We start from the raw sequence: 13,926 nt of genomic DNA, 5'->3' as shown, positions 1-13,926 counted from the left end.
ACAATATATTGAAGGATATCCCGTACATAGTAGTTTACTACGACACACTTGTAATTTTCGCTTATTTTTATTATATATACAATGCCAATGTCTTGATTATTGTTCGTCAATAAAACTAGCCAAATTCGATCGCTGGGGCTATCTCCCAGGACGAAAAGAGCCAGCAAGATAGTCGGGTGTATGACAGGATAGCGCAGCTCTGCAAAGTTGAACACTCAAAAATAGTTTCTTGGCAGTGATGAGGCTGGCTTTGAGGCTTTCTCGGTGAGGTTTGAGGCAGGCTCGATGGTGTGACTGCCCTCGTATCAACTGATGGCATATGACAGCAACAGACAAAAGTTGCCGAATTTAAAAGCTGACATTCGTGTATAGCAATAAGGATGTAATTCGAGCAAAAAAAAAAAAAAAATCAGGAAACACAAATATGTGCATCCGGCAAAACCGCGTGAGAGTAGTACAAACAAAAGAAAACGCGCGTTTTTGTGATCACGTTAGAAGGGTTCGTGACCAAACGTATACGGCACGTGATCACCAGAATCTGGCATATCGCGGATACAACCGTATCATGCTGTTCCTTTTGACGATCGCGATAAAAGCGAGTCCGGTGACCGTTACTAACAACAGGATGGCCACGTCCAAACACGTGGGGATGGCTGCTTCGGCGCGGTTCGTCTTCCGAAGTCGAACTCGAAGGGAACTGTCTCTCTGGGCGAGACATGCCGCGTGAAAATCCAATCGCGATGCGAGGGCGGCGCACAACATGGTTCGCCGGCACACTTTGCCGCACGGCCCGGAGTCCTTGAGGGACGAACTGAGAGCGATGTAGCGCGACAGCAGGTCCGGCGAACGGGCGATTCGATTGGCCAGATCGATCATCGAGGCCGTGCTCAGGTCGGGTACGCCGAGGTAACTCCTCGCTGAGTAGAGTAGTTCCCACTGAGGCTCCTCCTGGACGCCCGATGGAGACAGAATGTAGACACATTTGAACAACTCAGTGATTTCCTAACAAGACAGAAGCTCAGTGTCAGGCTGAGGCTTGAAGTTATGTGAGAAATAGTCTAACAACCAAAGCCACCTGAGCCAACATTTCGACAAGGGATGAATATATGAGCGTTTCCTTTATAAAAGGGCGGTGGCCTGTGAGTTCAACAACACGCAGTGTTGGGCTGGCGTGGCGCAACATTACGAACGAGAAGAAAAAAAGAGGGCAAACAGAGCGCCGCATGGCTCCTTTGTCGTTTGTAACATTGCACCACGTCTTTCAAGCACCATGTTCAAATTTGAATTTGACCTGATACCCTGACTACATGAATGAAATATTTTTGCTAAAGAATAAAAAGACTGAAGTAATAGCTTTACTTTCCGCGCTTCACGGTAGAGTGAATTTGGTTTTCTGGCTATATCGTTTTCCGTCTTCCTCCCTACTTTTCCGCCATAAATCCTGCAGCCGTGTTTTACTGATCTCTATCGCGGACCTGCTAACATTACCGCTGCTATCTCTAAAATCCATGTGGTCTAGTGCCTAAGGATACTGCCGGGTGGACATTTTCACATTCCCTTAAAACCCATGGTCCGTCATCTTCCTAGTCTTGCCGCAGCAAGTATGTGCTTCTGCAGTGCATCTCGCTTTATAACTTATTCCTACACCCCGAACCTTGACACCTCCCAACCCCTTTCCCCCATATTTTTTCCAGAAGACTGCAGACACAGAAAACTCGAGTTTTTTTGTCACTTTACTTCCTTCCGTCTTCGCACAGTTCAACCAAAGTTCAGTGTACTAAAAAGCCCTGCTTAGCACTCTATATTTCTGAAAACTCTCTGTACACATAGCCACCCTCCCCCCACCCCCCTACCAGCAATGTCTGCCCCATACTTTGACTTAGTAGGGAGGGGGAGCGCTGCGATGAACGTTCCCCCCTCTCCCCCTGACGGGGAACCCTGCGCACAACTATATGCCTGCTGCTGAAGAAAACAAGCCTCTTATCTAAACGTTGGCTCTACCGACATTCTTTGTTCAACGATTTCTCGTTCTTTCAGTTATTGCCTAGAGCATTATCTCGTCATAACTTTGCATAATCATATGAAGTTAACAGTTAATGAATCCAAGAAAAGCACAAGAAAATTATTAGTTGTTGGTTGAAGTGTACGAATGCCGAGGCAAAGAGAAATGAACGTGGACAAAAAACAACGGTGGAAGCATAGGCGTGCGCAGGGGGGGGGGGGGGGGCAAGGGGGCGAGAAGGGGGGGCGCAAAGTCAGCCCTATTGGCCTCGAGGCCCACCACTGGAAACGCCGGCGCCACCGTCGGCGTGACGTACTTGGCAGGATCACGTGGTCTCCGCGGCCGCGTCGGCTGCTTGTGGCGCACTGCCGCGTGCTTTGAAACGAGTTTCAAGTCCCACATGCGCTGCGGTCTGTTCAAATTCGGAAGTTTTCTCTCATTCTCTACTCAATTGAAACCATTGTAATGGAGTGACTGCCTCCGAAGGCGACGAACATGGGGCTCTACCGCTCGGTGCCGCAGCGCCGCGCTTACGCAAAGGAGCCCAGTGTCAGCCTGCACGGGTAACCGCAGGACAAGAAACAGCGTGAAGCATGGATTGTAAAGCTAAGAACCGGCAAGTAGCCATGCGCTACGAGTCTTGTGTGCAACATGCACTTCCGCGACGAAGACTTTTGTTACTGCGTCGGGCCTGCGATGTTCGGTGAGTAGCAGACAGCGCGCACTGAGACGATGGCTCGCGCGCGCTTCCCGCCGGCAAATGATGCTTATCTGCCACAGGATGGTAAAAGCGCTACATTTTACCACGTGCGATGCCATCTCAGAACCCTCCAATGCGACCTCGTGATCGTCGGCCCCGCGCTCAGCGTCCACAAAATCGGCTGCAGATGCGCAAGTCATTGTTTAGATACGTTGAATTAAAAAACGCACAGGGTTCCTTATGCATTCGTTAAAGATGACTAGAAGGCGAAAGCCATCTTCTTCTTGTCAGTCGATGTACTGATTCTCCCGCGTTACTGTATTTTCTTTCTTTTCCTAGGCGTCGCATGCTACTACATGCTCGGTCTCGTAGACTGGTTCTCCTTCCACCAGCAATCTCGAAGTGGTGAAGCTTTGGTCTATGAATTTGTTGATGACAGAGAGCGGCAAGTTCACTGAAATGCAAACGGAACGATAATTAAGGAGCATTAAAAAAAAAGGCGTCGCATTTGCTCACGTTTTGTGTGAGCACCAAACGAAACGAATGCGCTGAATAAAGAAACAGAAGCAGCGGCGTTTGCCCGCTGAGAAGACCGATCAATACGCAGTGCGAGACAACTTGTCAAATGACATTGAAACGTACCCGAATTTAGACCGAAGAAGAAAAAAAAACACTGAATCGTCGGGACGGCAGATCACAAAGTTGTCATGCGCACCGAAGCCGCAGTTGTAAGGAAATTGTTTTTGAACTGCTCTGATAGCGTCCGCGCAACAGTAGTTGTTTGTTTACTCACAAATTCTCATGTTTTGCGGCGCGGTGCCAAAACGCGCTCGTAGCAAAAGCGAAACCATCAGTACGAACATACATGCAGACGCTCATACATGTAGAGGCACCGTCAGTCGTCGCGAACCCGTGCGATCGCTGGCTTGAGGCTTCTTTCTGTTATGCTCCGTTTGGTTATACAGGCAGTCTACTCTAACGAGATATTTCACATAGTTTGCACTCAGCGAGTGACTACCTTCCACGCAAGAAGCAGGTTCAGGGGTCTCCAACGCGGTGACACCGTGAAGCGGGTGCTCGGTTTTCTGCAAAGAGACAGCGACTGTAGACTCTTGTGCTTTCAGTTCGTCGAAAATGATTATCTTGACAGTAAAGAACACAGTTCATTTCGACAGTACTTACAGAAATGCCCTGGAGGGCTTCCGCGAGGTGTTTTTGTAGAGCGCCGACAGCAAAACCTATGGGGAGCGCGCCGGCGGCATCCTGCCTAGCACGCAATCGAGGCGCGTCCGATAGAGGGCGACTCCGTAACTCCTCGAGGCCAATACATTGTAGGGGGGGCGAGAAGAGGGGCGCAAAGGCAGCCGCATACATTGACATAATAGGGAGGGGGCGCTGCGACGAACCTTCGCCCCCCCCCTGAAGGGGAACCCTGCGCACGCTTATGGGTGGAAGCCGAACCGAGACACTTCGCATGACACGTGCTCTACCGATTTCGCAACGACGGCGGCTGTTCGCACGTCCGTATTTTTGGGTATTTGTGTTTTTCTGAAGATTTATAACCACGTGGTGCGTTATCCAGTACCGCTCATCGCAATGGCGGCGGATGTGGCAGAACCTTTTGAAAACAGCGGTCAAAATGTGTCGCATCAAGCTTTTTGGGGGCTTCAGCTGAGACCTGTGACGTGGTAAGCGAAAGCTGTGATGCGACTCTTTTCTGGAGTGGGAAATAGGCAGATTCGAAAACAAGGATAAGCGGCCGCTCTCATTTGAAGGTCCAGCTGCGTTATAACTTGCGGACACAATCGTCCCCAGGACATCTGCGCACCGATAAGGTTTGTAATGACAAAATTTGGCCAGGGGCCCGACCTTTACAGTCTTCGCTGAAATATTTACAGGAAGAATAATTAGAAACATTAAATTAGCTTGTTTTCAATTTCGCCACCACAGGTTAATTATTAGAAGAGGAAATGAAGGCAAAAGCTTCATGTTCGAATTTCGCGCCGAAACTTCGGCACGTGAACGTGAGTGTGACTTCACGAATTTCACAGCCTTTTTTGCGCATTTTGCCCCCGTTGGTTCAATGAATATTTCTGAAACTTGCTACGTTAAGGCTTTGTGTCCTCTACAGCATAATGTAAATCATTTTTAGAGACAAACGATTATGTACGCCCTAGCAGATGCCGTCAAATTGTATGACGTCAAGGCGAGTTGGTGCGAGAATTGCAAGGTGGCGCCGCCACTAGTGTTTTTTTTTTTTCGCGTTTTTCTCGCTTACCAAGCGTCTTCTCGCGGTAAGAGTGGTGCTTTCGATAATATGAAATTTTAATGTACTAACACTAATAATAATACTAATATTTGGGGTTTTGCGTCCCAAAACCACGATATTATTATGAGAGACGCCGTAGTGGAGGGCTCCGGAAATTTCGACCATCTGGTGTTCTTTAACGTGCAATGACATCGCACAGTACACGAGCCTCTACCATTTCGCCTCCATCGAAATGCGACCGCCGCGGCTGGGATCTAACCCATGACCTTGGGGTCAGCAGCCGAGCACCGTAACCGCTATACCACCGCGGCGGACTACTAACGCAAGAAAAATCGGTTTTATATTTAGTGTCCTTTAACATTTGGTGAAGCAACAAGTGAATTACCCGACGGAGGGCATCTACGTTGGCCTTTTCCAAGTCTAGGTAGTAGACAGTGTAGTCGAGGAGCTCGCCAGTGTTGCGGCGGTAGGTGTATAGTCGCACGCAGGGATTCGTAGGCACCGACTCGGTACGGTAGATAGGATGGCTGCTGCCCCACGGCGTCACAGATCCAGCAAGTTGGACAGAGCTCACCGGAGTACCTACGTACAAATATAGCATGCAAGACATCCCACGTCGCCATTCACAGGAGCCTATAGCTCCATAACAAGGCAAACAGAAAAGAAATAATAATAACTGTTGGGGTTTAACGTCCAAAAACCACGATATGGTTATGAGGGACGCCGTATGTGGAGGGCTCCGGATATTTTGGCTACCTGGGGTTCTTTAACGTGCACATTTAAGTACACGGGCCTCAAGCGTTTTCGCATCCATCGAAAATGCAGCCGCCGCTGCCGGGATTCGATCCCGCAACCTTCGGGTCAGCAATCGAGTGCCATAACTACCAGAAAACCGTGGCGGGTGAAAAGAAGAAATGAACACAACAATCCAAATATAAGCGGGTGTGTCCAGATAAGAACCAACACGAGGTCCCGGTCGCCATTCCCGATTTTGATGAAATTTAGGCGCAGGTTTTAGACCCGGAGCAATGATTTCGTAGTTAGTTTTGTGAAAAAAAAAAATTGTTTGCCTAAGAAAAGCACAGTGAAACCTCGCTAATTCGACCCCCGTCAATTTGGAAAATCGGATAATTCGGATGTGTTCTGTGGTCCCGGCAAGCATTAATGGCATCAAACTCTCGTTAATTCGGTCATATCGGGCCGCGACCTGGTTAATTCGGACGATCCTCGGAGCGCGCCAAGAAAGAAGCGCCGCACATGTACGACACAAAGGAGCGAACAACCGAAACGGCCACAGCCCTTCAGAAAGGAATGGTCGCCATCCAGTCTTAACATAATCGCGTTGTTGGTGACCATTTTTTCATCGGCTGTGGCAAACTTGCTTCGTTTTCGAATTTACGCGGTGCGCGCGAACTGCGTGGTTTCTACATCGGGTTGATAGCGACTCGGGTAAAAGCTGTTGCAAGCGGTAGTTTCGTTTTCGCCGCGTACCTTCAGAATTGCGTAATTGTCATCCAAGATCAGGGGCGTAGCCAGAAGCTTTTTTCGGTGAGGGGGGGGGGGTCACGTTTATTGCGATAGCAATTATATGGACAGTCTCGGCTGATTTTTGCCGTCGCCGCCGTCATGCGCCGTATATATATATATATATATATATATATATATATATATATATATATATATATAATCAAAGCCACAAAGAAAAAATAATTCAGAAAAACTTTCCGACGCGCGGAATCGAACGATCGACCTCCCGCTTTCCAGCGCGCCGCGTTAGATGGTTAGGCCACCAACAGCACCGTCTTTCAGCCTGCTAACGGCGAGCTATTTATATAAACCACTTACATCAGCCTGCTTTCTTAGTTACCACACAGATGGCGCGATGTGCACGCGTGGCGCGCTTTAAAGATCGTCGCCCCGTAACTGCGAACGCCGTTGCTCTTCGACCTACAGGGCGTGGTCGCCTTCGTGCGCTTATCTAGAGGAAAGAAGGGGGCGGCTGGCGGGGGGGAGCGGGGGTTGTATGTCTTGTGCTTTCCCCGCGATGTCCGCGCTGAAGTCACAGAGCGTACGAAGGTCGCTTCGCTCGCTGCAGCGGCCGCGTTTGCGAAAGGAGCGCGCTGTTCAAACAGAAATAAGTAACAACTGGGACAGTTGCGTCCTGCTTTATGTTTGAGCAGTGCGCTTCCAGTGTCGAGCTCTGACGCATGATAGTTCGCGCTCGTCCTGTGTGCGTTCTTTTCGTGCGTCCTTTGGGCTCTAGCGACGCGCTGGCAATGTCGAGCTGCTTTCCGTTCTTCGCGTTACATTCCAATTTATTGCTATCGCATTCATTGCTTCGCCGTTAAGGCGAAACTGTGACTTTTTTGATCTGAAGTGGGGGTCGGGCAGGCAGATGTGATCGAGTGCCATTTTGTGCTCTCTATGCCATGGCAAAAAAAAAAAAAAAATTCGGAGGGGGGGGGGGCACGGGCCCGGTTTGCCCCCCCCCCCCCCCAACCCCCCCTCCCTGGTTACGCCACTGTCCATGATTGTGCTTTAGTGAGCCAGATTGATTCAGTACCAGATATGCAGGGCTCAGCAGTTTCGTTCCGACTCTGGATGTAGGCCGTGCGCGTGCATTGAGAACTGTGTGGGCGCTATGATCGCGTACTTATGCAGCGGATGCGGCCCTCAGTAGCTTCGTTTTGACTTCGGGCAATGCGCGCGCAATGTAGCAAAACTCAAGCACGGTGGAAGCTGGTAAAGATGAGCTTCAGCCACGGTCCGCTTTCTAGCACAAAACTCGCTTGCTACAATGTGATGGACGAACAATCACTTGCCGGCCATTTTTCCGGCGAAAAAATTATCATCACGTGCGCGTGTTGTTGGTGACGGCACGTAATAAGGGAGAGGTGCAGAGCACATTTCACCTTAAGACAGAGGGGTCTCGAGCCGTGGTCATATTGTGAACGAAGTCGCCAATGACAAAAATTGCGGCTTTTACTCTACTATTATGCAAAATAAGTACAGGATCTACGTATTGTTCAAGAAAATGAAAATGCTTTGATGTAATATACACTTGTTTATTGTCTTGTTAATTTCGATTATTCAGAATTCGGATAATTCGGATGTTTTTTCCGGTCCCGTGAGATTCGAATTAATTAACGAGCGTTTACAGTATATAAATTTTGGTCACAAAAAATCTTTTCCACCAATTTCACAATTTCCGAACTTTGAGCACACCTGGCAAAAGAACGGCGAACTTATGGGTCACAATAGTTATTCCCAACAAAGACCAAGTGAAATTCAACATTGTGAGTGTTTAATTTCCATTTGCTGGGGAAAGACTTTTGAGGGAAAAATATGAGACATGGTAAAATGCGCCAAATACCGGTATTTTAGGAATTTATTGCTGTGGACGAGTTCAACTGAGGATAATAAAACTCTGTAGCGAATGACTTTTATATTTTCACTTTATTTTAAAATAATTTTAGATACTTTTGCACTCCCCGTTATACTTCAATATTGTACTGAAACGCATGTGGTTTACCCTTCCTAGAAAAAAAAAAAAAAAACAAACAAGAATGCCGAAGTTTGCAAATAGTTTTTTCAAAAAGGCCACTTCTAATTTTTTTCAAAATCTCTCGATTGAATTCAAGGGCGTTGTCTCTCATTCTGAATAAAAAAAAAAGGTTGCACTAATTTGAGTTGTTAACAAGCTATAACGCGTCAAATATGACAAACTAGGCGTGGTGGCCGCGCCACTGTGCGCTGCAAATCGCATACAAGTTGTTTAACAATAATTGTGCCCGACATAGTCACAATGAAGCTGTTCAAGAAGAACAAATGCTGCTTAGATTGCACGGTGCGGCAAGCTTTGTCTCGCGATCGGCCGCTTAGGGAACTTCCCTATACTTGATCCATAATAGGGCTCCCCATTATAGTGTATCAAGCGTGGACACTTTGACACGAGGGTCGCGCTCACCATTCCTGTCGGACAAGAGGACGAAGGTGTTGCTGTGTTGGTGGCCGAAAAACTGTCCGGCTACGACGTCCTTGTACTCGGCGATCAGGTCCTGATACTTGTCGTTGATGTCATCGAACAGCACTGTGCTTGCGGCTTTGTCGGCAATAGATCGGACAAAGAAACCAGGTCCAATGTGTCCCGATATAAACACCTGCGAAAGAAACGGAGAGCTTCATTATGGGGATCAGCTTTAATGCCATTAAAGGGCTCCTAAACCACCCAGAGGTCGAAATTTAGTTGAGGTGTTGCAGTTGTGCACGAATCTTCAACGAACGTGCAGTTGCGAGAACTTTTTTTAAACGATGCCGTAATAGCGGAGTTACACGCGTTTGATGATCCTAAAGCGGCCCTCATTCGCTTCGTTTTTTAGTTCGCTACGCTCCGTTCGTCGGCTCGTCTCTCCTCCTGGCCGAGCGCTCCTCCTCACCGTGCGAGGAGGAAGAGCGGCGAGCGCGCGTGCCTGGGAGCAAACAAAACAGGTTCTTTTTGTTGCTGACGTGACCAGACACGAGGGGCGACGTCACGGCCAACGCTGGGGATACCGAAAGGCCCGGAGAAGACAAAGGATTGTTTTTTTGTTATTTTGTGGCGCGCCCACGCATCGTAGCGCTGCCGCGTTTGGCATTGTTGATCGTGACGGCATTCCGAACTCGATGCGCGCGTTTACTTGAAATGTTAGAAAATTATCGGAGGTGGTTTAGGGGCCCTTTAGGACAGTTGACGTGAACCTCAATAAGTCTCGTTGCGATGTAGGAGTGCATAGGTAAGGACGGCCCTGGCAGCTTTCGAGTCGGCCGTGCACATGGTAACTATACCTGCGGGAGTTGTTCAAGCGCGGTGGTGTGCTCCCACAACTGCTAAGTTTACAGAATTTAAAACGTGACGGCCTCATCAGTGAACTACCTCTACAATAATAATAATAATAATAATAATAATAATAATAATAATAATAATAATAATAATAATAATAATAATAATAATAATATAATAATAATAATAATAATAATAATAATAATAATAATAATAATAATAATAATAATAATAATAATAATAATATCTGGGGTTTAACGTCCCAAAATCACGATATGATTATGAGACGCCGTAGTGGAGGGCTCCGGAAATTTCGACCACCTGGGGTTCTTTAACGTGCACCTAAATCTAAGTACACGGGCCTCAGACATTTTCGCCTCCATCGAAAATGCAGCCGCCGCGGCCGGGATTGGATCCCGCGACCTTCGGATCAGCAGTCGAGTGCCATAACCACTAGACCACCGTGGCGGGGCCTCTACCATAATAGTATGATTCCTAAACTAAGCAAGACCATCATTGGTTCGTGTAGCACTGCAGTCCGTGCCTTCTGTCCTAGACGTTGCGCGTCGTGCAATTGTTCTCTCAGCCAAGCCATCTGGGGATCATTGGGTCCAGGACGCTGGCCCTTGTTGATGCTGTACCAGATAGCCGAGTTGATGCATACCAGCCGAATATTCTTCGAGAGCGACCGGCTGTAGTAGCCGCCTGCGTGGAAAACGTGCACGCTACGTAAGACAATTGTGCTAAATCATTTCGACTTAAGCTTGCAAGGTACAGGGATATTTGTGAAAGGGAGGAATGGTAATCCACCAGCGTGCCGCCCGAAACTACGAAGTATATCCATATGGTTTCTAATCCCGGATCAGGACAAATATTTTGTCAACAAGGAGCTTTTCTTCCTGGAGATCCCGTATTCGTTCCGTTCGTAGCTATACGCTACGAACGGATGCATGATTGTTCTTTTGTCTTCATAGAAGTATCCCTGTTTGTCAATGTACTGCTGAATCGGCCAAAAAATAATAATATTAGCACGCGTGTGCGGTATCCTTTGAGTCAGTCGCTGACCACTCGGTTATAATCGCGCGCCTGGAACAGCGAGCAGCGAGCCAAAGGTGTCGCATGCGGATGTCTCAGGAAGAAAACTTTCTTTCAAGATGTCGAAAACTTGGCGTTGTTGGTTAAACACTGCCAAAAAAAAAAAAAACCAGCGCACATCACGACGCATACAAGAAAAAGATGACACCATCATAACGTCAAACTTACAACTTTATTGGAAAACAATTCATATATTTATATGTTAGCAACCACATCATTGCGCATGTCAGTTAACGCTCTTAATCAGCTTCCTCCGAGGTTTAGGAACTGATCAAGAGCGTTAAGGCAGTCACATGCGCAATGATGTGGTTGCGAACATATAAATATCTGAATTGCTTTCCAAAAATTGTTGTAAGCTCAGTACTGTGGTGGTGCCCTTTCATTATTACCTGCGTTGTAATGCGCGCTTTTCTAACAACTTTATCAGAAATCCACATTGATTTCCTTTTTAGCTTCGTACGACAAACGGGTGGATGAAAAAGTTTCTCTTTCATCAATCTCGCGAGCTTCCATAGAACTGACTTGTTACAAGTTTTATGAAAAATCTTTTAGTGTTTACGACACTAAATTTACCAATGAAAGAAGTGCGAAAATTAGGACACCGTCCCAAGCAGAAACGATAACAGAGTCGGCTTCTCGGACTTTGATGTCTGAAATGCGCAACAGCCTTGTGTATTTTTTTTTCTTTCACATGGGGAAGGGGCAGACGTTCTTGAATCGTTTTTTTGTCGTAGGTTGCGTCGATCGGAACAAACAGTTCGCAGTAACGCCTGTACTCGTTCCCAGTTTATACTTGTGCACGCGCTTCATTTTCGTGCTAATTTCATCGGTAAAAGCTTTAAACGAACTAGCCCAATCATCATCATCATCATTATCCTGATTACACCCACTGCATGGTAAATGTCTCTCCCAACTAGCCCAATAGACTGTACTCTTACAGAAGCATAATGACCAGAAGGAATTCGGGACTTAATCGCTCACCGCGCTCGAATGTGCTCCATCCATCTACGGGAAGCAGTTGTCTGAAGCCGGCTTCGTTAAGAAACGCCCGGTAGTGCACCGCGTCCTCAGAATCCAGAGCGTTTGCCGGAACCCAGTCGTGGTTTCCCAAGGTGGGCACGAGCAGGGCACGATGTCGCATTGCGTGGCGTGACAGTACAGCTCGGATCCAGTCTGTCTGACTGTACAGGGCTGACCACGTGATTCCGTTCGCGTGGGGCATGTTGTCCCTGTGACGTGGTAGTGGCGCGTAACAATGTACACCGTACGACTGTCTCAAGATTGTCAGGCAGCGCAAACGGCAGCACGAAGGCGCCGACCGTCGAATGATATTTCTGTCAGCCGTGGTAAAAAAGATTCATCATTGAGGCGTCAGGAAAAATAACGCGCCGTAATCAAGAGCATACTAAAGCGTGGCGCCCTATATTTTACAGATAAGACAATTTCTAGGTTGCCTAGGGCAGATTCAATCAATCAATCAATCAATCAATCAATCAATCAATCAATCAATCAATCAATCAATCAATCAATCAATCAATCAATCAATCAATCAATCAATCAATCAATCAATCAATCAAAACCTTAGTTAGCCCAATGCGTCTAAGTAGCGAGGACGAAAAAAGTGCTGTATTACTAAAATGTGCTGTATTCAAAAGTAGGCTTACCCTGTCCACAGTATGAAATCTACGTCGGGCTTGATTCGTTCCATGGCAGCAAAAGTGGACGCCGCCAGTAGTTTGGGCGTGTTACAGAGGAAGTCTCCGTAAGGACCGACAGTCCTCAAGCCAGTTGGGCCCTTATCGATACGGTGACATGAGAGCTTGCGAGAGCCCCGCGTCGAGTAGTCCCTGTCCAGATGAAGGTCAGTCAAGTGCCAGAAGTAGCCTGTTGGGAAAGGAAGCACCCAGGTCAACTTGTGTTGGCCGCCTAGTTCTATAGCTATACATAGACATCAATTTCTATGTACTAATCAAGCAAGGTCATTAAGGGTAACTGACTGGATTCCAAGAGATGGCAAACGCGTGAGGGGGAGACAGAAAATTAGGTGGGTAGATGAGATTAAGAAGTTTGCAGGTATTACGTGGCAGCAGAAAGCACAGGACCGGGTTGATTGGCGGAACATGGGAGAGGCCTTTGCCCTGCAGTGGGCGTAGACAGGCTGATGATGATGATGATGATGATGATGAATCAAGCAAAATTTAGGCAAGAATAGCAATACCCTCGTTGCTATAGGTTTAGGTGTACATCACTAGGTCAAAGTTAATCCTAGGTCCCCACTACAGTGCATCCAGTACTTCAGCATACAGTTATCGCAAAGAAAACCAACAAAACTTTAGCCTAGTGTGTAGTGCTGGTTAAATTTATTTGATGTTACCACCACATTTCGAATTTACTTGGCAAGTGAACTTGCTTTCGACTTTACCTTGGTCACTATGCCTCAGGTCAGTGCCTGATCAATCATTGATGGTAGTTGGCCTCCAAACGCACGTTGATGAAGTAGAGTTCAAATGCAGATGAAGTTAAGAGAAAGTAGGCATAGAAGTCTGCAACACATTTCATCGGGGAGTACAAGAAATCCTAAAAGTCTAGTGAAATGTGGTAGACTGAATTCCTGTCACAGTTTCAAGCGCTCGATCTATCAATTTTTAGGGTTCAGATGAACACGGAAAGACCCACCCGTTGTGTTGCCACCTGGGACTTCTTCGATTGCAGGCCTGTCATGTGTGGACGGCCTCATCCGTTCGTTCGAAAAACGTGTCGTCGGTATTGTGACGTCTGCAAAAACAAAGTGCAGCGTGTGCCAAGAGAAAGGAAGTTTCTTTACACTAAATGAGATCTTGCGTCTGGCCATCTAGCAAGTGTAGTGTTACAAGAAGCAAAATTTCTCTATATGAAGAAGACGTAAGTAGAAGTGTCGTCACTCTCACACTCTACAGCCTTAACGGATCCACCATTAAAATGTGTAGCACGACTAATCGATGACACCGGAAGAAGTGAATGCAAACATACGGTGCGATAGTCGCGCAGCATAGTTCGGGGAG

At 47.2% G+C, this 13,926-nt stretch overlaps 1 protein-coding gene across 1 annotated transcript; it reads right to left on the bottom strand.

Annotated features, from left to right (window-relative positions):
• Positions 1-7: 7 nt before the first annotated feature.
• Positions 8-13,622, bottom strand: LOC119372310 (acid sphingomyelinase-like phosphodiesterase 3b). The gene is made up of 7 exons (XM_049419831.1): positions 13,562-13,622; positions 12,550-12,769; positions 11,867-12,114; positions 10,302-10,495; positions 8,939-9,131; positions 5,357-5,553; positions 8-948 (listed from the first exon to the last, which is right to left on the bottom strand). The coding sequence occupies exons 1-7, from the start codon at positions 13,620-13,622 to the stop codon at positions 529-531; spliced, it is 1,533 nt and encodes a 510-aa protein (XP_049275788.1). The 3' UTR covers positions 8-528.
• Between the last annotated feature and the right edge of the window lie 304 nt (positions 13,623-13,926).

This window comes from Rhipicephalus sanguineus, chromosome 10 (genome assembly GCF_013339695.2).
Source record: "Rhipicephalus sanguineus isolate Rsan-2018 chromosome 10, BIME_Rsan_1.4, whole genome shotgun sequence".
Taxonomy (NCBI): domain Eukaryota; kingdom Metazoa; phylum Arthropoda; class Arachnida; order Ixodida; family Ixodidae; genus Rhipicephalus; species Rhipicephalus sanguineus.
The sequence above is the reverse complement of the archived record's forward strand: the minus strand, read 5'-3'. Positions and strand labels throughout refer to the sequence as shown.